The sequence below is a fragment of the Panthera uncia genome (genome assembly GCF_023721935.1).
Source record: "Panthera uncia isolate 11264 chromosome A1 unlocalized genomic scaffold, Puncia_PCG_1.0 HiC_scaffold_17, whole genome shotgun sequence".
Classification (NCBI taxonomy): Eukaryota; Metazoa; Chordata; class Mammalia; order Carnivora; family Felidae; genus Panthera; species Panthera uncia.
This window is the reverse complement of record NW_026057577.1, coordinates 40526202-40552419: the sequence shown is the minus strand read 5'-3', so window position 1 is coordinate 40552419 and position 26218 is coordinate 40526202. Positions and strand designations below refer to the sequence as shown.

The 26218-nt window shown below is 39.0% G+C and overlaps 1 protein-coding gene across 1 annotated transcript in view; it reads left to right on the top strand.

The window, feature by feature from the left end:
• Nucleotides 1-15013: 15013 nt before the first annotated feature.
• Nucleotides 15014-26218, top strand: part of ANKRD55 (ankyrin repeat domain 55) — a 95990-nt gene continuing 84785 nt past the window's right edge. Inside the window, exon 1 of the mRNA XM_049649482.1 lies at nucleotides 15014-15251. Coding sequence (XP_049505439.1) covers nucleotides 15194-15251 — 58 coding nt within the window. The 5' untranslated portion in view covers nucleotides 15014-15193. The remainder of the gene's footprint in view (nucleotides 15252-26218) is intronic.

Sequence of the window (26218 nt, the reverse complement as noted above, 5' to 3'; positions counted from 1 at the left end):
CACTTTTATTCAAATGCTCATCTCTCCCCAGGTGGCTCTGGCTTATATACAGATTGAGGAGTTGGTCACAGGAATTCCACTTTCCTTACTGGAGATTGGCTTAGGCAGGAACAAGAGACCTAGTTATGTTCAATAAATCATGAGATGAGGTTTCTTCCTTCAGGTATTGTGTCTGGATATGACTCAGGGAACCAAAAGGCTAAAGACAATACCAGTACATAAGATGGCAGAGTGGCAATATGGAAATAACCTAGATTCTTGGTGATGTTATCAAGCTATTGAATCTACCAATCCTAAAGAAGTTCTACCTCAGACTCTAAGGTAGATTTGAGATAATGAATTCTTCTGAAGCCTTTGAGGCTTAGTTTCTATTACTTGGAATCAAAAGCTCTTTAACAGATGGATTAAGTAACTTGGTAAAATTCATACATCCAGCAAATAGCAGATCTACCTCTTAATTTCCTCACCCCCAGTTGAGGTCCTCTGGACACACATAGGAGTGCAGGGGCAGCCTCAGGACTCTGGTGCCTCTGAAGAGTCACTGACTAGAAGGGGAGGTGACAGAGAAAGCTGGACTGGATCATCCCTGGGATGACTCTTGTAGCCATTCCTGTTCCTTATACCAGTGCTCTTCCAGATCTGAGAAACCCACCTCCTTAGGAATATCCTATTTAGTCTTTTCCTCTCTGCTTCACCCTTCCTACATTGCTTTTAAAACTTCTTGCCATGAGGCACTTGGGTGGCTCAGTAGGTTAAGCGTCTGACTTCGGCTTAGGTCATGATCTCACCATTCCCCAGTTTGAGCCCTGTGTCAGGCTCTGTGCTAACAGCTCAGAGCCTGGAGCCTGTTCCGGATTCTGTGTCTCCCTCTGTCTCTGCCCCTCCCCCGTTCATGCTCTGTCTCTCTATGTCTCAAAAATAAATAAACGTTAAAAAATAAATAAATAAATAAATAAACATTAAAAAAACTTTGTTGCCATAAATTCTTAAGAGTTGGCTACTCTAAATTACTTTCATCACAAAGTTCTAGGACAATTATGGTTACAAATGCTTTTACTTTTGACCAGTGTTAAACACTGCAGATATGCCCAACTAAAAACATGACGAACTTATTTTTAAAAACAATTTTCAGAGGAAAGTTACAGAGCCATATATGGTTTCATCTTTTTTCCTTTGAAAATGAGTATGAAGCAGTATGAGTTTTGATTCATTAAGTTATCAAGGTTAATCTTTTAAATATAATTTTCACCATGTTTTCAAAAGTTAGGTAGTCATTTATGCATTGTCTAAGCCTCATTTTCCAGCACGGTTCATCCTGCATGAATAATGATTGATCTTTTCTTATTTCTCCTTACATCCCACCCTGACCTCCAATCTTAGATGAGTTGATGCTATCTGAGAAACGTAGTACAAGTTTTGTTTTATTTTACCACAAAAATAGTTCTGCCTGACCCAGACACCATGGAATATTGACATCATACTAACACCGTCTTTGAAAACAACCTAAACATTGCACAAAATACTTAAAGCAATTGTTTGAAGGCACAAAAACAGACCATACTTGAAGAAAAGCCCATGACATGAGTTCCACATTCTTCCCAGATACTTTTCTGAAGACATTTACAACTTGCAGAACAAGAATATACAACAGTAGTCTTATTGGGCTAAAGAGGCAGAAGTCAGAGTTTGGAGTAGCTTGAAGCTTGCTACTTGGGGAGCAAAGTCCTAGAGGAGGAAGGCCAGCAGAGAAGGAGACTGAAATTCTGCATACACATTTCCCTAAAGCTGGGTAGCTAAAGTGCTGATCAGAGAATTCAATACTATTGGGGAGGCAGAAGTCATAATTAAAGCCTTACTAAGATGGAAAAAGCTTGGTACAAATCCCAGGCTTCGAATTGAAACCTTAGGGTCATGCCTTAAGAATAAGAGCCATACCATAGGAATAAGGACCAATCCATAGGAATAGGAAAAAAACAAACTAGACTAGCCCCCCAAAAAGCATAAAATCAAGTTTTCTCAAGATCTTGACTACCAACCTGCAGAAGAAAACTTAAGCTTAGAAGAAGATAACATCATTTCAAGTCTTTATAATTGATGACATCTGGCATTTAACCAAAAATTATGGTGTTGGTGAAAATATAATAAAAATTAAAAGGATCAAAGTACTGAAATCCAAGTGAAAAATATGGGTAATAGGAAAAGATTTATAGGTGATTCAAATACTGACATTAACCCACAGGTAGTTTAAAATAATCATGATAAATATATTCAAGAAAATGTAGGAAGTGGTAGCCAGCATAGAAGATAAGCCAGAGAATTTCAACAAAGAAATAAATCTATTTTTAAAAAGAAGCAAACGATTAGAGAGTAAAATTTTAAAAGCACCAAAAACTTCAATTATGCAGAATAGATCTAATGAAAGATACACAGTACTTCTACACTTAAAACCACAGATATGGGGACGTCTGGGTGGCTCAGTCGGTTGACCATCCAACTTCAGCTCAGGTCATGATCTCATTGTGTGTAAGTTTGAGCCCCGTGTCAGGCTCTGTGCTGACAGCTCAGAGCCTGGAGCCTGCTTCGGATTCTGTGTCTCCATCTCTCTCTGCCCCTCCCCTGCTGGTGCTCTGTCTCTCTCTTTCTCAAAGATAAATGTTAAAAAGAAATTAAAAAAATATATACACTGAGAAAAGTAAAAGAAGACCTAAATAAATGAAAGACTATACTATGAACATGGGATTCAAGGATGTAACATTGTTAAGATATGAGTTCTCTCCATGTTCAACCCTAGACTCAGTGTAATCCCAATGAAAATCTTAGCATCATTTTTAATTGGTGGAAATTGACCAGCTATTTGTAATATGTACACAGAAATACAAAGGATCTAGAATAATCAAGGCAATCTTGAAGGAGAAAAATAAAACCAGATATCAAAGCTAGCGTAATTAAAAGTGTGGTATTAATATAAGAATAGACAGTAGATGATGGAATAGACTAGTAGAATAGAGTTTAACAGATCCACACCCATATGATGAATCAATTCATTCATGACAATGACACCACAGCAATTCAGTGGAAGAAGGATGGACAGTCTTTTCAATAAATAGTGCTGGCTCAAATGGAAAAAAAATACCTCAAACAATACACAAAAATTAATGCAAGATGGATCATATACCCAAAGGTGCAAAGTAAAACAACAAAACATGTAGGAGAAAACACAGGAAATATCTTCAGGACCTCAGGGGAGGTCACACTTTTTTAAACAGGACAAAGGCAATACTGATAATTTGGATTTAGTTAAATTCAGATATTTAAATTCAGAAATTTAATTTTAATTTAATTCAGATAGTTAAATTCAGAAATTCCATTTAATAAATGACACTATTAAGACAATGGAAAAGCAAACCTTAGACTGGCATGCACAGACATACAGACACACACACACACACACACACACACACACACACATCTAGAAAGGATTTATATCAAGAATATCTTTTTAAAAATTCTCTAAGTCTATGGAGCGCCTGGGTGGCTCAGTCGGTTAAGCGTCCGACTTCAGCTTAGGTCACGATCTCACAGACCATGAGTTCAAGCCCCGCATCAGGCTCTGGGCTGATGGCTCAGAGTCTGGAGCCTGCTTCTGGTTCTGTGTCTCCCTGTCTGTCTGCCCCTCCCCCGTTCATGCTCTGTCTCTCTCTGTCTCAAAAATAAACGTAAAAAAAAAAAAAATTAAAAAAAAAATTCTCTAAGTCTATAAGAAAACAATAGCGCAACTTTTAAAATTGGACAAGAATCCTGTGCAGGCACTTCGCAAAAGAGGTTATCAAAATGGTCAAATAGCAAATGAAAAGTGCTTGGCATCATTACTCATGGGAAAAATGCAAATTTAAACCACATCTTGATAACATATGTTGCTCATAGTCCAGAAACACCACTGTTTCTCCTTGAAAAGACAATTGCAAAACCACAGTTCTGAATACCATAAAGTGAATTAAAATAGGTGTCAATAATTATAAACAGCCTAGTTTAATTCAGAGTGAGGTTTCTGCTAAAAGTAAGTTGCAGTGAAATGAATTTTAATTCCCCATTGTAATTACATAATAAACTCTTGTCACCCTAGTACAAAAAGCACAAAAGCTGTAACAGAAACTTCACTCTTGGAATTAAATGTGACTGTTTGCAATTATTGAAATCTATCCAAATTCATTTCTTGATATTTAAAACTGTGGTTTTAAAATTGCTTTCTAAGGAAGAAATGTCAGAGAAATGTGGCTGCACTACCTTTTAAAATCCCTAAGGGGGGACCTGAGTGGCTCAGTTGGTTTAGCGTCCAACTTTGGCTCAGGTCATGATCTCATGGTTCATGGGTTCAAACCCTGCATTGAACTCAATGCTGACAGCTGGGGGCCTGGAGCCTGCTTCAGATTCTGTGTCACCACTCTCTGCCCCTCCCCCACTCATGCTATGTCTCTCTCTGTGTCTTAAAAATAAATAAATGTTAAAAAAATTTTTTTTAAATCCCTCTCTGAGATGCGGGAGTTTAGTGTCAATAGATGTGATAGCAGTGCAGGAATGTATCTATTCAGAGAGCTGTGAGCAAACCAATTTATTATGGAACAATGAGAAAAACCAGTACATGGAAATGCACAGCACGATGAAAATACATATACAGTTTACACTCTCTAGGAATGAAGCATGGGCTTGGGTGAGCTGGGAAGATATGAGAAGCAGTTTGAGCTCCACATCCACTTGGTTTCCCATCCCTCTGGCCCCTCAGTCCCCACTGCTTTTCCTCTCCATGTCACTGGTTCTCAAAATGGTGATGTTTATGATGTGTTAATATAAAAGCTTATATACCACTATATTACAACATTTAGAAACTTTTTTTAGTATGTTGCTATGTAATTGGCTTCCTTTGCAATTCCATGCTTTTTATTTTATGCACTTATCCTGATAAGGAGTCCATAGGTTTTATCACACTCCCAAAGAAGTCCCTGACACACACAAAAAGATTAAGCTCCCACCCTAGCCCATTATTAACTTATTATTTACCATGTGTTATTCCATAATGTGTTTCTAAACATGTCTTTGGATGTCCAGACACCTCATCTAGGCTAGAAGCCTTGCTGAATGGCTTGCATATGGTCAGTGCTCAGTGTTTTTGTTGGTTTATTGATAATATGAGTCAGTGCTTAGGACTGAAGTTAGACTACCTCTGTTAGAAAACCTAGCTCAGGGACCCTGGGCAAGTGACTTAACCTCTCCAAACCTTAATTTTCTTATCTGTAAGTAGAGCTATTAATACTGCCTATCTCATAGGGCTCCTGTGAGAATTAAATGAAAAAATATATACATAAAGAGCCTGGCAGAGATTGGCCCCATAATAAACTCTTAATGCACACATCTCTTAATTAGAGCATATTATTATCCATGAAAGTTCTGAGTGAAATACTGTTGCCAGATAGCAACTAGGGATCCTGGGAGTTAATGGGAATTGAAAAGATGGGGGAAGAGACAAGAATTCAGGTTAGCTCCTTCAGAGTGAATTCAGACTTAGCCATCCAATGGGGCAATCAAGGCTAATAGAGCTGACTCACAGCTAGTAGTAGACATATCTCTGTGTTGAAAAGTGTGATAAATTATTCCTACCCCTCACTTTGCCCAGTTCTCAAAGTTGCAGGTCCTGGACTAGGAGATCATCCCCAGAAGGCAATAGTAAAGATACTAAACCAATGTTAATTTCCGCTCACAGAGCAAGAGTCAGCATGGAACAGTGGAGAAAGTGCTGGCCTAGGTCAACACACATCTGTGGCCTTGGTTTTCTCCTTTGTAAAATCAGGGTGCTGGACTGGATGTCCTCCTGATGTCAGGATGTCTGAAGGAATCTGCTTATTTGAGAGGGTGATTATGTTGTAACCAAAGAGCTGGGTCTTAGAATAGCTCACCATTGGCACCTGACTCACAGACACTAGCCTTGAAGAGTAAGTGTAACTGACCAATGGGGAGGAAAGGTTCTCAACACAAAGGACTTGCTCTGGAAAGTGGGCTAGAGGGGTCATAATGTAAGAGTCATGAACCAGCAGAAGGGACAAGATGTATACTTAGTTTATACCTATCTGTGCAGAGAAAATTGGACTAAAACACACTTCTCCTTTCTGATTACTGGGGGAACAGTAGGTCTGAGAATAGGCAGCTGATTTATGAAGCATGTTGGGATAGTGAATAAGGGCACCAAATATTAGTCCAGTCATTCAATGAGTATGTTATACATACTTCTTCATCAGTAGTCAATAGTGATCTCCTCTAATACATCATTCTAACTCAACTATTTGGTTTTTCGCTCAGAAAAATTTAAGAATTCTGATTTGGATCTCTATTTGTGCATGGTAAGCATAGAATTTAATACACAGGAGTATGTTCCATGCAAACAGAATTACACGAATAGTATTTCAACAGGCTGATTTCGTCTTGTGGAGTCTATCATTGCCAGAAGGGGATTCAGAGATCACCATCTTTTTCCATCAATTATTAATTGCCTGATAATGAAAATCACTTCTCTCATATCTCAGTCTATCAAGCAAATAGCTAAAGCCTCTCCCTGTATGTTCTTTGTATCTTAAATTATAACAAAGAGAATATTAAAATAAAACGACAACTATATTCCTCTGCCCATAGAATTTCAGTTTGTTTGTTTAGCTGGATGAAGGAAAGCTTAAGCTTGTTATTGGAGATACAGAGATTAATTTAGGTTTTTGTTTCTTTAAACCTTATCATGCCTAAAGTCCCACGCTGCAAATTAATATCTCTTTTCCTCCTCTATTTCACAATTTGGATTGCAATAGAATTTCTTTCCCTGAGGGAAAGAAAGGGAAATGTCAGAATACATGCTTTGGAAGCTTAAATCCTGCAAATAGATGAAATGTTCCATCAAGCAAAAGTTGCCTAAAGGCTGGTATGTTGCTGCATGTATAACTTCTTCAGTACATCTCTTATTAACACATAGGATAAATTGGTCCAAAGAAGGACTCAGGCATTGTTTTACCCAGAAACATGCACCCTAGGTCTATATGATACCAAAAAGATGGTTACTTTAGGGACTCAAAGCCTACCATACCAGTTTAGTGTAATTTAGAGCTAACAAGATACATGACAGTTTGGTTAAAATTTTAATTTTCCACTTTGTAAGCTTAATATAAATCTGTTTGCTCCAACACCACTTTCAGTGGAGAAGAAAATAGAGATGTTTTAAATTGTGTCTTACAAAAAGATTGGGAAATCAAACAAGGGATTGCTGGATGTCACTCAGCATTTCAAAACCCTTATCTGGCACAAGCTCATATGAAAACATCCTTTTGGATGATGTGTAAAGGAAACCCTCAAACCCTTGATGTCATTAAATTGTTGATGCTGTATTCATGCAATGGGAGTGTCGCCTCAACCGGGTGAGCAATAATCCAAACTTCCTTATTTTTCTTCCTACAAATGAAAGAAAATTATTTTCTCTGATGATTATTGGTTTAGTTATCAACTCTCTGGGTCTGGTTGTAAGATGAAGGTAGGTAAGATAATTTTTTGTTCTAATATGTTTTATGATTCTCTTAACATTGGGAAGTTTTTTCAACACATATGACAGGAGGACTTGAGGGGTTAAGATTCTCTTGAGAGGAAAAAGAGATTAGAGGCAGAACTAGAAAGAGACACTATATATTATAGATGATACCAGAGAAAAACCAGACTGACTTCAAGCAGGAGAGGATTTCATCTGAGCCCCGTTTAAAGGGTCAGGTCTGAGTCCTGTGACCAATTTCATCTTCCTGCCTTCATCTTCCTCCAGAGAGAAAAATCCTTTCAAAGCCCTTGGGTTATTCAGTCTTGTGCCTAAGGGCCTGAGTTACAGGCTCAAACAAGTAACCTCCACTCAGACTCTGCCTTAGTCAGACTCAACCGGGATTACTGATACATTAGCATAAAAATAAGAAGGCAAGGGTCTTGAGTGATTTGCTGGGAAATAATTCACTGCAGTTAAACAAGTATTGGTGAAGCATCTACAATGATCTACAATGTGTAGAACAGAATGAGAACTTGAGCCCAGGTCTTGTGGTAACAAAGTTCACCATTTTTTTCCACCATACCACATTGCCTAGGCTCAACTGCCAAGGGTCTGCCTCTACCCCCCCCAAATAATACTGGATGCCCAAGTGGTAGAAGCCCTGAGATGTGTGGAAAATACTATTTGAGCCTGTATGTTTTTCAAAGCAGGCATTACCAATCAGTTCCACCAGCCAAATGTGCAGTGAATCCTAACATTTCCATCAGAACAGGTGTCCATTAGAGTATCTGCACAATAGTGCCCATACTGAGCTGAACTGAAATTGTAATGGACCAGGGAAAGATTGGGTGGTCAGGAAAGAAAGAGAAAATGTAGACTTTTTTCTCCCCCAAAAGCATGCTGGGAAAGAAAAGGCAAACCTGTCTGAAGAAACATCACAGTTTTGTCTTATATTATTTTGGTTTGTTTTTTAAGGATTGAAAGATGAGAGCATGCATGTAGGCTAAGGAAAAGGATCTTGAAGGAATAGGATGAAGTTGCAAAAGAGATAAAATAATTGATGGCATTAATAGTAAACGTATAGAAGAATTACTCTGTATAAGGCATTGCTTTTAAGAGCTTGACATATTTAAATCAATTTGATGCACTGAAAAACCTTATGGGAAGTCATTAATATGATTCTGACTTTACAGATGAGGGAAATAAGGCATAGCTTAAACAGCATCAAGTTGCAAGACTGGGGTTTGAACCTAGCTAGTCAGGCTTAGTCATTGCTCTTAATGGTTGTGCAAATCTGCCTCTCTGGGCAGATTTTGTGTAGAATGAGATGCACTAATGGTGGCCTAGCATTCTCAAGGAGAAAAGACACTTCTTTCTTTGCAGCAGAAGAGATCGGGGCTAGGGGAAGGAACAGAAAAATTTAGAAGAAAAGGAGAAGAGAGTTGAGGGCGTTCACATTAGATGGCTATACTCATTCTTAGATCTAGTTGTCAGCATAAGTACACAGAGGGACATTACCTCCCTACCTGCTGTGTCAGGTGCCATTTCCAAATTAATCTACCAACTACAGTTATTTTGACAAATGTGTGAAAGCTTATGACTGGGACACAGACCTATCTTATAGCACTTGTATATATTCTCTTTCTCCCTGTTCCAATGTTCACATTATCATTGAAAAAATTTTGGAGAGGCATTATTATCTTGGAATCTGTCCTGAGATTATTCAGGTTGGACTCTGATTCTTCCTGTGAAAGGAATCAAGGGCTTTTGGAGTAATGGACCCCAAAGATTTTGAAATTATGCTCAGTAGTCTCCTTGGAGAGTCAAAAAATAAGGCATGATCAATCATGGTATATGGCAGAATATGTAATACCTCCGCAGCCTCCAGTTTCAAGAGACCCACTCTTGAGAAGAACCCTATTATAGAATTTATTGAAAAGGAAGCTGCTATAAAATGTCTAGTGCTAAATGATGTGTTTCAAACCACAAGTGCTGGAATAATTCAGATAAGGTAGCTAAGGTAGTATTCACAAGGTCTTTAGTCACTAAGTACTTTATTTTTTTTTAATTTTTTTTTTAACATTTATTTTTGAGACAGAGAGAGAGCATTAACAAGGGAGGGTCAGAGAAAGAGGGAGACACAGAATCTGAAACAGGCTCCAGACTCTGAGCTGTCAGCACAGAGCCCGACGCGGGGCTCAAACCCACGGACTGCGAGATCATGACCTGAGCCAAAGTCGGACGCTTAACCGACTGAGCCACCCAGGCGCCCCGTGGCACTAAGTACTTTATAAAAACTGGTATGCTGGTAAAACAGCTCTCAGAAAAACAAGAAAGAGCCCTTACCAGTAGCATTTGCTGTTTTCCATAGGGTAAATATATTCCCACCATTGCTAATTTCAAACTACCAAGCACCTCACAAAATTCCTCAATATTTAACAGCTTCAGAGGGCCAGTAGGTGCTGGCTTCAGCACACCGCTGTTTTGTTATCCTTTTTCATCCTTACAGCTGCCTTTTAAGGCGGTTAATAGCACACCATTATCTCCAGTGTGCTAATTAGGAGAAAAAGAATTTGCCCAAATGCACAGAAGTAGAATGGGGGCAGAGCTTGAGGGAAGCTCAGGGTATATGACCCTAATAACATCCAACTATAGGCCTGTACTCCTTCTTTAACCTAAAAACAGCCACAGATATTCAAGGTGGTAATGTTGTCAATAACTATTCCCCACCTCTGGCTCACTTCTGTTACAAATACATTTTCTGTGGCCCCTTGGGGACTTAGTTAATATTTCTAGATCTTTACTATTCCATAGAGAACCTTGGGTGTAAAAGCCCAGTAAGTGTATATTTTACTTAGTATTTGAAAAATATTCTGTCTCCTTGCTACATAAAGAATGGACCAACTATCAGCATCATCTGAGAATGTGGTAGAAATCTAGAATCTTTCTTACCCAGAACTACTAAATCAGAATCTTCCCCATAAGATGATCCCAAGGTGATATGTATGTCCATTAAAATTTAAGAAGCATTGCTTTAGGGGCGCCTGGGTGGCTCAGTCGGTTAAGTGTCCAACTTCGGCTCAGGGCATGATCTCATGGTTTGTGAGTTCGAGCCCCACATTGGGCTCTGTGCTAACAGCTCAGAGCCTGGAGCCTGCTTCAGATTCTGTGTCTCCCTCTCTGTCTCTGCCCCTCCCCTGCTCATGCTCTGTCTCTCTCTGTCTCTCAATATAAATAAACGTTAAAAAAAATTTTTTTTTAAAGAAGCATTGCTTTAGCCTACAACAATCATATTGGGGCTTTCATGTGTCACGCTGTATGTTGTTTTTGCAGTTGGCAGTGACTGGCACTGATACAATATAGTCTATCATATCCCATCCTCTTTGTAGCTGATAGTGGTACAGTCTGTGGTCACAAAACACAGCAGCTTTACAGAGTGAGACTTGGCCTCGTTAGCAACTATTCTGAGCAAAGAACCACAGGCTTCTCTTCCATTAACCTGCTTCATAACCTCAAATTTTGTTTTTCTAATTCTACAAGAAACTTTGGAGAGCCAAGTCCAACTAGATTCCTCACAAGGATTTCCTCTCAGAAAAATTAATGCAAAGAAAAGTAAGTTTTAAACATTTGAGAGTCTGTCAGGAAGTGGTGGGGAGGAGTGAGCTTGCTGGAGCCAGACCTCTCTGACATGCTAACTTAATTCAAACCACAGGACTTCATTTGAACTTGGCCAATCATTCCTGAGTTGAAAATAGAAAGAAAGGATCTGTGGCCAAAGTTAGAACTTTTAAAAAGAGTTTTGAGGTGTTCAGTAAATTTACCATCCACACAGACATTTAAAAAGCATCGTGGATTGAGTTTCTATTATGTTTTGTTTTCTGTGTTTTCCCAAACCATCAGATTACTGAGGAAATGGCCACAACCCAGATGCATTTAAAGGTAAATCCCCACAGTTTCCAGTTGATATGGAAGTCTAGAAATGAAACAAATACAATTCGGAGAAAGAACATTTCAAAAAATATCTATTTGGGATTTTAAAATAAAGGCAAAAATTATTCTAATCTGTGGATATCTATTGTAATATTAGTGCTCATGGTGAGAGGCAGGGTGAAAAACCCTTAGCATTTTTCATCTGGCCAAAGTAGGGTAGCAAACCTGCCTATTAGAGAGCCGAAGAGCAGCATTATTCATCAGCATAGGATAGAAGGAAGAACATTCTGTCTGCCCAGATATGGGGAGGGTTACTGTGTTCTTACAGAAGGTGGTCATTCAGAGATATTTCTTCAGGCTTCTAGTGATCCAAGGACTCTGAGGTGCCGGGAGACCACCAAAGGTAGTCTCCTAAATCATCCCTAAACTGAAAGCTTCTTATGAATGGGGACCACATACCTAGTTTGGTCAGCACCATGCCCCCAGCACCAACACTATTGCCTGGAACATAAATAGTATTCATTAAATATGTATCATGTGATGGATGGATGGATGAATGAATAAAGCCATTGCTCCAGATTAAAGTCAGCATGTTAGAAATGCCTGATAAATACTCACCAAGTTGCTATCATGATATGCATGAAGGTAAAAGTTTACAGTAGCCTGGAAAACTAAGATAAAAGGAAAACATAGGGCAAAGTCAGAAATGGGGATGTCTGCACTAAGTAGGAATGGGACTATGCAGACTGGGAAGGGGACAGGAGGAGCACCCACTGTTGGAAGTCTCCATTGTCTAATTCACCATTTTACCAAAGGTTGGATTTGTCCATTTGGGCGTTTAACATTTAACATTTAACAAAAATCAGTATCTGTTACTGGCAGCTCTGAGTGTAGCACTCTTTTGGCACTGCGGGAGACAAAAGACCTATCCTTCAGCTCAAACCTTCTGGGAACTTAGAATTGAGTTGTGAATGTAAGTCTAACATGATCATATAACAAATTTTTAAAAACACATTGCAAAATATCAGTAATTTATGATTAAGTTCCAGATAAGGTAATGAATGTTAAATGGTCAGACATCTTTGTGAAAGGAGATCTATTTCAAGTTCAAAGAGTCCCTGGTACACACTAATCACTAAATGTTTATGTAAGTGAATGAGTGTTAAAACGTACCAGTTATAAGATCAAAGCAACATGAAAACTGTTTTAAGAATAATGTGTATGGGGGTGTCTGGGTGGCTCAGTCGGTTAGGTGTCCAACTTTGGCTCAGGTCATGATCTTACAGTCTGTGGGTTCGAGCCCCACATTGGGCTCTGTGCTGACAGCTCTGAACCTGGAGCCTGCTTTGGATTCTGTGTCCCCCTCTCTTTCTGCCCCTTCCCCACTCATTCTCTGTCTCAAAAATAAATAAACATTAAAAAAATTGTTTTTAAGAATAATGTGTATATATATACAAAGTATATACCATATTTTATATGGAGAAAGTTCATATTGCTGCTTCATGAAATGAGTGGATACAATATAATGCACCCAAGAGTGTTAAGTTGTTTGAGTGTGGAGACCTTGCTCATGCCTGCATCATCAGAACCTACAGAGATGACCGGAGTGCGCTAATCCTTCCATAGGAATTGATGAATCAATGAGCAAATGAATGAAAAGGAAGTTAATCTAAATTCGAGGTAGGTCATTTAGGCAAGCTTGAGCCAGCTTTCCTTAGCTAGTATGAGTCACTTTCTTCACCAGTCCACTGAGCCTTCTCACTTTGGCTTTCATGGCTAATGCAAAAAAAAAAAAACAAACAAACAAAAAACAACCAACAAAAACAAACAAAAAAAAACCCCACAGCATTGGGAAATTTGAGAGACTTATCTATAGAGCACATTTTGCATAATGATTTATAAGAAGTAGTTCCTGCCTGTGTTTTAAATAAAAAGAACATAGGGCATCTTGGGGAGAGGGACTGACATAGGAAAGGTAAATGAGTAGCAATATTGTCACAGGGAATTGAGACCAGACAATGTGTTTAATGGAAAATGAATGATGAGGCAGTGAGAAAATATAAGAAGGAAGAGATAAGAAAGAACCTTTTCTATCGGGGCACTTGGGTGGCTCAGTCAGTTAAGCATCCAACTCTTGATTTTAGCTCAGGTCATGATCTCACAGTTCGCGGGATCGAGCCTTGTGTAACGGCCCCTTGCCTGCTTGGGATTCTCACTCCCTCTCTCTGCCTCTCCCCCATCCCCTTGCTCTCTCTCAAAAACAAACAAACAAACAAACAAACAAACAAAATTTTTAAAAACAAAGTAGTTTTTCTATGAAAGAACACATATCATAAATTATATGTCCTTATCAAAACAAGTTGTGGTCATATATGAAGAAAAATGGCTTCTATTTTCATTTCCACATTCACACAAAGTTAAAAAGAAAACAGTTATTACCATTTTCAACAGCCTTGATGACAGCATTTGCTATATGGCTGGTTAACTTGAGTGTAGAGCTTTGTTAGTTTGCTTTGAATTATATCCAATTTATAATGACAAATATAAAATAATAGACATTAATTATAATATGACTAAAAATACAAAGATAGATGGAGTTAGAAACCTACTACTTTAATTGCAATCCCCTGAGGTAACCAGTATTAATAGTTTGTTGTGTATCTTTCTACATCTTCCTTGATGTTTCCTAGAATATATATATATATATATTTACATACACAATGGGTAGTTATTGTATTTATAAAAATGTAAACAAATGAAATATATAAGCTTTTTCTTCATTTAACAATAGATTAGAGACCTCCTACCAGATGAATATATAGAGAGATTTTCTCACGTTTTTAAATGTAGCGTATGAATTTACTACCATTTGTTCAACTATTCCTCAATGGTGTACATTCTGGTATTTTCAGGGTTTTTTCAACCACATATAATACTGCACTGAACGCCCTTGTGATTGCAGACTGTTTTAATTTCATTGTCATGGGTGTCTGAGCCTTGAAATCTCACCTTTCAAACGCCACTTGCTTCCCCTCATCCTCCCTGTCATTTGGAGCATGAAGCCGAAGAGAGACTGCAGATGAGCTATGAAAGCCGATAACCACTCCATACAGCACATGGCCAGCAGCTTCCTGCTACACTGTTTACGTCCTATTCCATTGAGATGGCACTCTCCGCTCACATGACCCAAATGCAGCTCTCACTCCACCAAGAACACAGCTGAATCCAACTGCATTGGCAGCTCTGCACATGCTCCGTCTGGCCCTGTGAATCCTCACTCACCCATTGAGATTTCTTTTGGTTTAAAGCAACATTCCAGCTGCTGAAGCTCCGTTGACCTCCAGTGTTTTCCTGGCTCAGATCCAAGGCAGGTAGCCCCCTGCAAATTGTATTTTTTTTAGAGTTTGAGCTTTTTCGTTTTTTTTGTTGGGGGTTGGAAGGTGTATAATAATTACCCACAAGCATAGCTGATGAATGAAGCCACAAGAAGTAACTCTTTTCCTGGCAGGTATCACAGGAATAACATTTGCCTATTGCCATCATTTGCTTCGACAACAACCTGCAGCTCTAATGCACGTTTAATTCTCAAACAGGAGTTTTGGCAAGTGATGCTGTATCTGACTGATGTGTTGACTGTAACATGTGAGATGGTGGTTTTTTTTTTTTTTCTCTCTCTAGAAACCTGGATGCTTTTTGCCATTCTGTTGGTAAATGATGAGACAGGCAACCATGGATTTCAGCACTCCATCTGTGTTTGACCAGCAAAAAGGTAAAAATGCTGCTTTAATACCTCCTTTGGTTCTTCATATCTTTAGTTCACTGGTAGAGATTCTGCAATTCTGAGGGGGAAAAGAGTAGTGTGTGTGTGTGTGTGTGTGTGTGTGTGTAATATGAAAGAGGATTTCACATAGAAAACAAATCTGTTTTACATGTTCACTTCTTATTTGATAAGCATTTGGAAAAGAAAAATAAGCTTATGGTCTGTTTGTCTTGTTAAAGTATTCCTATGTACAAATTTTAAAAATTGGGTTTCAAACACAACCAGCTATTTCAGATACGATCATCTTTATTCTCATTAGTTTATTTTCAAATCTTTAAAAACTATACTATAGTAACTAATATAAAAAGAACAAATCACATGTCTCTTTTCATTCTATTAACTCAATATCTCATTGCCACAGTTCCATAGATACTTCTTGATTTCCTTTTAGGAATAGATGTTACCTAGATTTGTACTATAGTTGATAGAATATCTCATCCGTGGTTGTGGTGTGATTTAACACTATGTTATTTGTAATGACAGGATATATCTTTCCTACTCATAATTTGCCGAGTGGAGGTCATTTTCCACATGAAAAGATTGCTATGGAATCAGCCCCATCCTCATAAAAAGCATGTATTCAGCAGTACAGTTTATGTGTATACATTTTGCATATGAACTGTGTACATATACATAATACCTTTGTGTAATTATGCATCTTTTCTATATATGCATAGGAAATTTCCACTCTGTAAATGTAATAAATATTTTTTAGAATATTTTTTAAAAAAATCTGACATCTAAACCATTTTTTGTAGCCTGTGAATATTCTTCAGAACCCTAAAGTTCTTTGGTCATTTGCTCCTAGTTTTGGCTCCAACATGAAAAAGATGATTTGTAAAAGCTCATTAAGAAAATCCATTGCTTCTTTCTTTTTCCCTTGTCCTGCTCTAGGCCATAGTGTGTTTATTACCCTTCAAGCTGTATCTGTTTCATGGGTGAATTATTTTAGCTCAGTGCTTTCTCAAATATTAGATTTACTTTTAGATCTCTGAGTGACTATATGTACAGATGTATATATAAAGAGAGATAGTTCTCTACTTCTTAACTCATTTTGAATTGCATGTGTGTGTCCCTTCAGAATATGCTGGTTCACATGGTGTTTGATGATGAACACCATAGGGAAAATGATTGTTAAAGCTGTGCCTACCACCATCCCCTCCCCTTGGTACATTTTGTATCACTGAAGACAATCAGCAAAAATGAAAGTCTGCCTAAATCCAAAGACCTCATACTAGCTAAATAATGACATTGTTGAACTATGCAATCCAAAGAGGAACACAACGAGTTTATTTTTTTTGAGACTAATCTGAGGAAGCTGGAATTGACTGTGAAGAGGTGGCCCTTCATAATGAATTCATCTGTTCCAGTGTTGTGTTCCCTTACAGGCTTGAGCCCAAAATGTAGTTAACTAGTTAACATATTAATTTGTCATATTTATTTTCTTACAGCACCTTTCATTTGAGCAATTCATAGCATTTCGTCCACCCCACACCTGACTCCCTCATGAAAGTTCACCTTCTCCCTGCCATCTCTATTTCTATTTCTCAATCCTTTCTAGAGGTGCTGAAGTATGGTTGAAATAGCGTAGGTTGGAACAGCAGATCTACTTCTTAGCTGTGTGACCTTAGAAAGTTACCTAACCTCTCTGGCCCTTACTTTCCTCAGCAATAAAATGGAGGAAATAATGTTTGCCTCGCAAGGCTGTTGTGAGAATATAAAATAATACATAAAAAGCACCAATCACATTGCCTAATCTGCCATAAGTACTTTAAAATTGTGGCTGCCTTTGTTATTCCTGTTTTAATTGCTACCTTGGACTATGAGTTCCTCAAATGTGAAAGGCTCTTCCCTTCTCTACCTCCAGCTTGAATTTAGCAGTCCTCAGAACAAACAAGAGCTTAGTTAATACTAGTCGACTAGAAAACATTAATTTTTTTTTCAGTATTCCAGGGTACTATTTAGAGCAATCCCCTAAAATAAAAATTAATTAGATGATACCTGAGTAGTTCTATTATCACATTAACCCTTCCATCCTCTTAAAAGCATGAAAGGCCATAATGGTTTAGACCATTACATAGCTTTTAAATGCCATTATGGTATATTGTTGGGCAAACCACAGCAGAGTGATTTTCTCCCCAAATGTGGGCTTTATTCAAGGGCTTTCCATGAATTCTGAATATTTGGGGAATCAAAATTCTAGTAGCCCTGGATTTCTATGGAAATTTTGAGAAAAGAAATGATCTGGAAGGATCTCAGAAGTCATGTAATCTATTGGTTCTCACACTCAACCACACATAAGAATCACATGGACAGGTTTGGAAAATGCTGATGCCTAGTTCTCCAGTATAATTAGTGTTGGGGGGAGGCCTGGAAGCTCCCCAGGAAGATCTCACGTACAACAAGGCTTGAGAATCATTCATCCAACCCATTGGCCTAACATCTCAGATGGGAAGAGGGAAGCACAGAGAGGTGAAAAGGTGGGGCCTGTTTGTACTAATAACACCCAGCTAGTGAGTCATAGAAGGGCCTGAGACCCAGGTATTCTCTATCCAGACATCAGAACATTGAGAAACTTCTTTTCATGGGTAGTCTGTGGCCCCAGTAGCTGCTATGGAATGGTTGTAGGGCTCAGACAGCTCTGGTTTATGGTTTCATAGGGAATGGTTAGCATTATGCACTTGAAAAAAATATGACACAGAATGACCTTCAGGGGTCAAATGATGTGGATGTGTTAAGTCTGAATCCCTTCAGTGGCATTTTTCTAGATTTCTCTTTAGTAGAGGTAACAAGGCATCCTTATGCTAAGGGCTCGGGGACATATATATGGCCCTTACTCATGTTATGTCTCAGTTTTCTTCTCATTTGCATGAACCTGGGCAAATCAATCTCCTAGTCTGTGAAATGTGCAGGGTTGCTGGGAGGCTTAAACACCCAGTTATCTGGCTACGGGAACGAGAGTCGTTTCTGGCTTGCTTTCTGAAATTGTGACGCAGGAAGCCTGGGTCTTCAGAGCTCTCCACTCCTGCTTTGTGCTTTTTGCTTTCACCATAGCAACAGTGTTTCTGGTCCCACGTGTTCCTCCTGGCTGTCTTCCCTGTCAGAGCCCACATGCAGGAAAGGACCTGTAGTAAAATCATTTACTACGGAACACAAAGCTTCCTATTACAGTGGAGATGTTATATAACAGAAGATATTTGCATTTTAAGCTTTGTCTCTAATTGTGGAAAGAAAAGGTTTGCTATGCCCAAAGGAGGAACCTAAGGCCTCAGAGAGGATGGGAGCTGGATGAGTGGTCCCAAGGGTCTCTCCACACCCTGCCCTGCCCAGGGTCCAGACGAAATTGTGTTTCATGAGCATTGTGTTTGTGGGCACCTGAGGGGGCATGGCCCACCCTGCAGGCTCTTTACTGATAGAGTTGCTGAGAGAACAAGAGGAGGGCCAAACTCTCCAGTGCAGATTGAATCACTGCAGTAGTGTCCTAGGGCTGCATGACAAAGCACCACAAGCTGGGTGGCTTAAAACAACACAAGTGTATTGTCTCACAGTTCTGGAGGCCAGTGTATGAGATCAAAATGTCAGCACCTGCTCCTTCTGGACTCTCCAGGGAAGAATCCTTCCTCGCCTCTTCCAGCTTCTGGCTGCTTGTGGCCTCCACTCCAGTCTACACCCCTGTCTTCACATCACCTTGTCCTCTGTGTGTGTCTGTCTCAGAAATGCCTCTGCCTCTCTCTCATAGTTACAATGCATGGATTACCCACATAATCTAGGATAAATCTCTACTCTCAACGTCTTTTAACTTGATCACATCTTTTGACATACGAGGTGATATCCACCCTTTTGTCATACACGGTAAAATTCACAGGTTTCAGGGATTTACGATATGGATGTATCTTCAGGGCCACCATTCAGCCTGTTACATGGCATGAACAGATATAAAATCTCAAGTCCCTTGTCAGAAAGTATTATGACTAGGGTTTTGGGAAAACCCATTCTTATTGAAACTAGAGAGAAATTTGACATTTGGAAGGGAAGATAGAAAGGGCATCTATTTGGAGCAGACTCTGTGCAGGCATTTTACATGGATTACATTTGATGAGAACAAATGTCAATTGAGCACTTAGCAAAGCCAGGCTCTGTGCCATGGATTGTACATAGACTAGCTTGTTTAATCCTCACATCTATCCCACTCTTATGTTCCCGCCTTTTACCAATGAGGGAATTTTAAAAGGTTATGACTGACCCAAGGTTACCACATATAAAATGGCAATGCTGAGATTCAAGCTGCTTGACTTCAAAACCCATGTTCTATCTACAACTGTAATCTTCCTTCATCAACCACAAATTTTAATGAAGAAGTAAGAGATTAATGAAAATTCAAATTAATGAGGCACCTAGGTGGCTCAGTCAGTTGAGCATCTGGCTCTTAACTTCGGCTCAAGCCATGATCTTGCAGTTTGTGGGTTCCAGCCCCACATCGGGGTCTGCGCTGACAGTGTAGATCCTACTTAGGATTCTTTCTCTCTCCCACTCTCTCTGCCCCTCCCTGGCTCACGTGCTCTATCTCCCTCTCTCAAAATAAATAAATAAACTTTAAAAAATTAAAATTAATGAAGCGTGTATTTTCACAATCAAGCTGTTCTTCCATTGTGTTGTGGATTTTTAAAGCTCCCACACACAGATGTGAGGGTTTTAATTTCCAACATTTCATCCAAAATGGAAGCAGTAAACAAAAAGAATTTAGAGTGTAACAAATTTGCACTTTGCTGAAAAAGCAAAAGTGAAAATTCTGCATGACAACCAGATGCCTCCAAAGGAAGAATAAGCACATTTTTAAAGAGGTTTGGGAAGAGAGCAGAGAGAGGCAGGCAAAGGAGACAAGACAGAGAGGGAATGATTTCGGCCCAATTGATGATTTTAGGGTAAAAAACCTAAATGCGTACCTAGAATGAAACCCAGGAACACTGAGGGGGAATTCTGTGATTAATTTTCAGATTAATTGTCCAGATAAAGTAAGATTAGCTGGCAACTCACCAATCCACAGGCTTAGAAGCAGACTGCTGTTGCCTCTGGGAAATGTTTAGCCTTCTCCCTCATTTGGTGAAGAAAGAGGAGCAGAGGGAAACAGAGATGAAAGACTTTTTTCTGCTCTTGTGGCCCACTCAAGACCAAGGTTTCTGGAAGCCTGTCCCTCACCCTTCTCTGCTTCACTGCTGTCAATTTGGCACAGGAACCTCCCTCCCATCAACCAACTCCTGGGAAAGATTGAGACAAACCCATCCACTCCTGGCTCCTGTTGTGAACCTAGCTAGAGGAAAGCCCTTGACTAATCTTACCCAAACAATTACCATTCACAGCCTTTGACAGCCATGAAAATGCAAGTGATTCAGTGGGTTGGGGATTAGGAGAGTGGTGTCCTCAGTATTCTCCACCACAGGACAGCCCTACTGTCCTAGGGAATGGGGCCTTTTTCCCTAGTATGCATCCCAAGAGGGAGCATCCAGGAGTGGTAGCCACAGAGAATGAAGGTACACTGGTCCCTTAGGTCTCCTGCATCAACCCTAATGTTATGTCCACAGCTTAGCCAGATCAACTTCAGGAGGCAAACCCTCTTTTCATCCCCTTGTCCAAAAGTCAGCTGGGTCACTACAGTGAGCTTTTCCTACCATCTCTATCCATTAACTCATTTCCTTAGCAACTATTAAGCAATTGTGTTGGGTAATGATATTCATGTATTTTCTCTTTGATGCAATTATTTGGATGCAAAGATATTTTAATGGAATCTGAAAGAAAATTTACTAAGCATGTAGCTATTTTTATTACCAAACAAGTATGAAACAAACATCTTACCCATCCCCAAATATGAGACAAGGTGAGAAGAAGAGGGTCTAGAGGCACTTACATACAAGATTGGTGTAAAAGATGTGTAGAGATATATACCATCTTGCAGAAAGACCCCATCCTACCAGAAGTCATGTTTAGCACTTGTAACTATCAGGAAGGAAGCCTGTCAGTCAGTGCAAAATGCTTGCTGATTCTGAGAATCCACTTATATCAAGAATGATCTACATCTCAGCTTTTCTGATTTATCTCTGAAAATCATGGTGGTTTTAACGAACACTAACTTTGAACTAATATATAGATTTGTGTGCTTAATAAGGGTCTTTAGTTTGTTTTCTCTTTGTAAAATTTTAAAAATGTAATTTGTGCATTGATAATCTAGTTTTATTGGCTCTATTGGGGAGGAAGAAAAGGGAAGATTCCTTTCACACAGGAAGTATTTCTATCTCTAAATGTTCCTCAGAATTTTAAAATACACATGTAAAATATTTAATAGCATGCTAATCCTTTTTAAACTTTTTGTTTGAAAATAATTTCAAACTTAAATCTTGTAAAAATGGCATAAAAGAACACTTGACTATCTTTTACTCAGATTCATCTGACATTAATATTTTGCCCCTTTTGCCTTTTTGTTGGCTTTCTTCTGTCTGTGTCTCTATGTCCCACATCGCTCTCTCTGCCTCTCTCTATGTATATGTTTATATATGCATGTGTGTGTGTGTATGTACTTTTATCTAATCTGTCTGCATTCCAATTTTGTCTAGTGAACTAGTAACATCTTTCATAGCATTTCTTCCAGTACTTGATCCAGTCTAGGATGACGTATTATATTTAGTTGTCATGTGTCTTTATTCACTTTTCTTTTGGAACATTTCTGCACAGTTTTTTTGTCTTTTATGGCATCAACACTTTGAAATTATAGCCTCTCTCTGTCTCTTTTAATACTGAGTTCCTCCTTTGGGGTTTGTCTGTTGCTCCCTCATGACTAGATTTAGATATATACATTCCCAGACAGAGTACCACATGGGTGATGTCTTCATCTCAGGTTATCACAATATCATTTAAATCTTTTCAAATTCATTTCAAATCTTTCAAATCATTTCAAATCTTTTCAAATTTGAGATGAATGGTGTTGACTTATTAGTTATCAACCTGTCCTTACAATGTTTTTTTTAACGTACTGTTTTCTTTCTTATTGTGAAATCAATACCACCTTTTTCAAAATAGTCAAACAATACAAAAAGGATTTGAGCATAAAAAATGTATTCTAGCAATACGCATGTTGTATAACTAGCAAATGGCTCTGTTCTTCAGTCTATGAGCCCAGCCTGTCTCCAGCTTCTCAGCCACCAAGATGGACTCATTGTAACTCACCCCCCATGCCAGGGCTGGGAAGTAGATTTCAAAGGGAAATAGAGGAGATCAGGCAAGAATATTAACCAGTATCATTAACTGGTCACAAGAAGAGCAGTAACTGGTTTATTAAGCAGCTCCCACATGCCAGGCACTGTGCTAAACTCTTCACTCCTATTATGTCACTTGATCCTCAACACAGCCTATGAGATATGTTCCATCTCTAGACTGTCTGAGGTTACATGACTTGCCCAAGGCCACATAGAGCAAGGGCAAAACTGTCATTTTAACTCCAGCTTCTGACACCCAAGCCCCCTCACACTCCTTTTTACCAAAAGTTATACTTTGCAGGTTCTGATAGCCCACCCACCTACCCCTTCATGACTCCTAGCACGAGAAGGAAAAGAAAGGCAATGGCACCTCAAGCAGGACTGGTGGGAGCTGACAGCCACTGAGGTGGTTCCCCAGGCTGAACTTCCAGTTGCAGTGAACTGTGCCCAGTGGGCTCTACTCACTGTGACAGCCTGACCTCTTCCAAGGTAGTGATGGATTCAGTCTCCATGGCAGACTTCCTTTGTAGGAGAGAAGAGCACCAGCATCCTAGAAGGAGGGGTCAGTGGCTAAAAGGTTTGGGTTACACTGGAATGTGACCTGTGAAGCTGATGTGATAGAAGCTGAGCATTTGCAAAGTCAGGGCTTGGGTTCCATCACAGAAGCTTTAGAAGCCAGATTCTTTATCATATTCCTATTCAGCACGTTTGTTCTGGGCAGCAACCTGATGTTTCTCCAAAAGACAGTTCAGGGAGGCCAGCCCTATAAACAAGGTCACACATAAACAGCATTTGATAAAAAGAAAAAAAAATTATTTTAACATTGATATCCTATGCTGTGATAATAACCTTGACACCATTTCTTTGTTCTCTAACTCACCACAGTAAATCAAAACACAGTCTGCGGTTTTATTTTTTTACGTTTATTATTTATTTTGAGAGAGAGTGCAAGCAGGGGAGGGGGAGCAAGAGAGGTAGAGATAGAGAGACTCCCAAGCAGGCTCAATACCATCAGTGCAGAGCTCAGATCTCAGGAACCATGAGATCATGACCTGAGCCAAAATCAATAATCGGATGCTTAACTGACTGAGCTACCCAGGTACCCCAAGTCTGCTGTTAAAAAAAAAAAAATCTTATTTTTAAGAACTGTGAGAGGGACACCTGAAATTCATCTGAATTGACACTTTTATCCTTCTGATTACTTAGTGCCATCCAAAAATGGTGTTCTAGAGTTTTGGCCATAACTTGGCTGACTCAGCATGACCACTGAATATAGAGAGGAGCAGAGATAGGCTCACAGGCATCTGGTTTCAGGAAGTCAGAGCAGAAACCAATTTCAGGATGGATCCTGGAGTGTTATGACTGAGAATAGTAGTACTTTTTGGAATTGGAAGGAACGTCAGTGAGTGTTTAATCCAACTCCCTTTTTATATGTGAAAACTGAGACATCGAGGTATTGATGGGGATACAGTATGATGTTGTAATGGCCACTGGAGCCAAACTGAATGGTTCAAGGCCAGTGCCACCACTTAGTGTGTGACCCAGCTAACATCTCTACAGCTCGCTTTCCTTGTAAAGCCTTGTAAACTAAGATGAGGCTACTACAAAGGATTGCTTATATAGATTGACTTAATACATACAAAGCACCTGCAACCATGCCTGGCTCATAGTAATCATTCAGTGAGCGCTAGTGTTGGTTATAGGACTGTTTTAAAGATGATTGCAACAAGGATTGTTATAAATATTTAACGAAGTAATACATACAAAGCAGTTGGAACTACTAATGGCCCAGAGTAATCACTCAGTGAGTGCTAATGGTTCTTACAAATGACTCACCTAAGGTTACACGGACAACTGGTCTTCCCAGGTCAAGAGAACCTCTTACCCTTCAAGTTGACTCCTCCTTGGTAATGAATATGTGGCAGAGCACCACTGTTTTTTGTGGAAATTGAAATGGACAAGATTTTCTTGGGCAGGAAAACCAAGAAGGAAATGAATTCTCCAGGAAAGCTCACATAGCTTGGAATACTTCTACTTTACCTGTCCTCTGTTTCTGGTGTTCTATCCTCTAAGACTTGCCTTCCAGATAAAACTCTTCTCTTTGCTCAAAAGCCACTCTGTCAGATTCACTCTCTATGCTGGTGCCAGGCAGGTTTCTGGGCTCTCTACCCGGTTCTAGAAAATCTATCTGGGTTTGAGGCAGAGCCTCATTTGTTTAATAGTTTCATAATGTTTTACTCTTTGATAGAGCAAAACTCCCTCAGTACTCTTCTTTTTTTTCAGTTTTATTGGATAATCTTACTCATTTTTGTTGACTTTTTAAAAAAAAATGTTTATTTGTTGAGAGAGTGAGAGAGAGTGGGGGAGCAGAGACAGAGAGAGAGGGATAGAGAGAATCCCAAGCAGGCTCCATGTTGTCAGCACACAGCCAGATGCAGGGCTGGATTCATGAACTGTGCAATCATGACATGAGCCAAAATCAAGAGTCAGACACTTAACTGACTGAGCCACCTTTTTTTTGTTTGTTTTTGCTTTTGGAAGATATTACACTCATACATGTTCAAGGTATAAAACAATATCCAATGAAAAATCTCCCACCCCTGCCAAACTCTCTAGCCATCCAATTCCCCTTGCTGGAAGCAAATCAATTTAAGCAGTTTCTTAAGTATTTTTCCAGAGAGATTCTATGTATAGGTAAGCAAATAGTTAAATATATTCTCTTTTTCTTCTTTAAAGCATAAACTTATCCATTTGTTTTCACAAATGAAAAGTAGTAGTATTTCCCTGAACCCCATCCCCTAAAAACCTATTGAAACTTAAAAAAAAATTTTTTTAAGGGGTGCCTGGGCAACTCAGTTGGTTGAGTGTCCGACTTGGGCTCAGGTCATGTTCTCATGGTTCATGGGTTCAAGCCCTGCGATGGGCTCTGTGCTGACAGCTCAGAGCCTGGAGCCTGCTTCAGATTCTGTGTCTCCCTCTCTCTCTGCCCCTCCCCTGCTTGTGTGCTCTCTCTCTCTGTCTCTCAAAAACAAATAAATGTAAAAAAAAATTTTTTTTTAATTTTTTTAAGTTTATTTATTTATTTTGAGAGAGATAAAGACAGTACAAATGGAGGAGGGGCTGATAGAGAGAGGGAGAGAGACAGAATCCCGAGCAGGTTGCCATACTGCCAGCACAGAGCCTGATGCGGTGCTCGAACCCACAAAGCCCTAATATCATGACCTGAACCAAAACTAAGAGTCAGATGCTTAACTGACTGAGACACCCAGTGCCCCAAAAAACTATTGAAACTTTTACTGAAATGACTTTAAATTTACAAATGAATCTGTGTAATAATTAAAATTTATTATACTATTTAGTTGTCCTATCTGAGAATATGGCATGTATCTCTATCAATTCAATTCTTCTGTTACATCATTCAGAAAAATTCTGTAAGTTCTCCTCAACTGGATTCTGAATATTTACTCCTGGGAATTTTTTTGTTTTCAGTGTAAGGAGGAGTCATTTCCTGCTTATATTATTTTATTATAAATTTTTATTTGTAAAATATTTGTAAATTATTATAAATTATTTTATTATAAATTTATTACAAATTTATATTTATTTTTAAACCTCACTAACTTAATCAAATCTTATTACTTCTGTTGTTTTGTCACTAATTTTCTTGTGCCA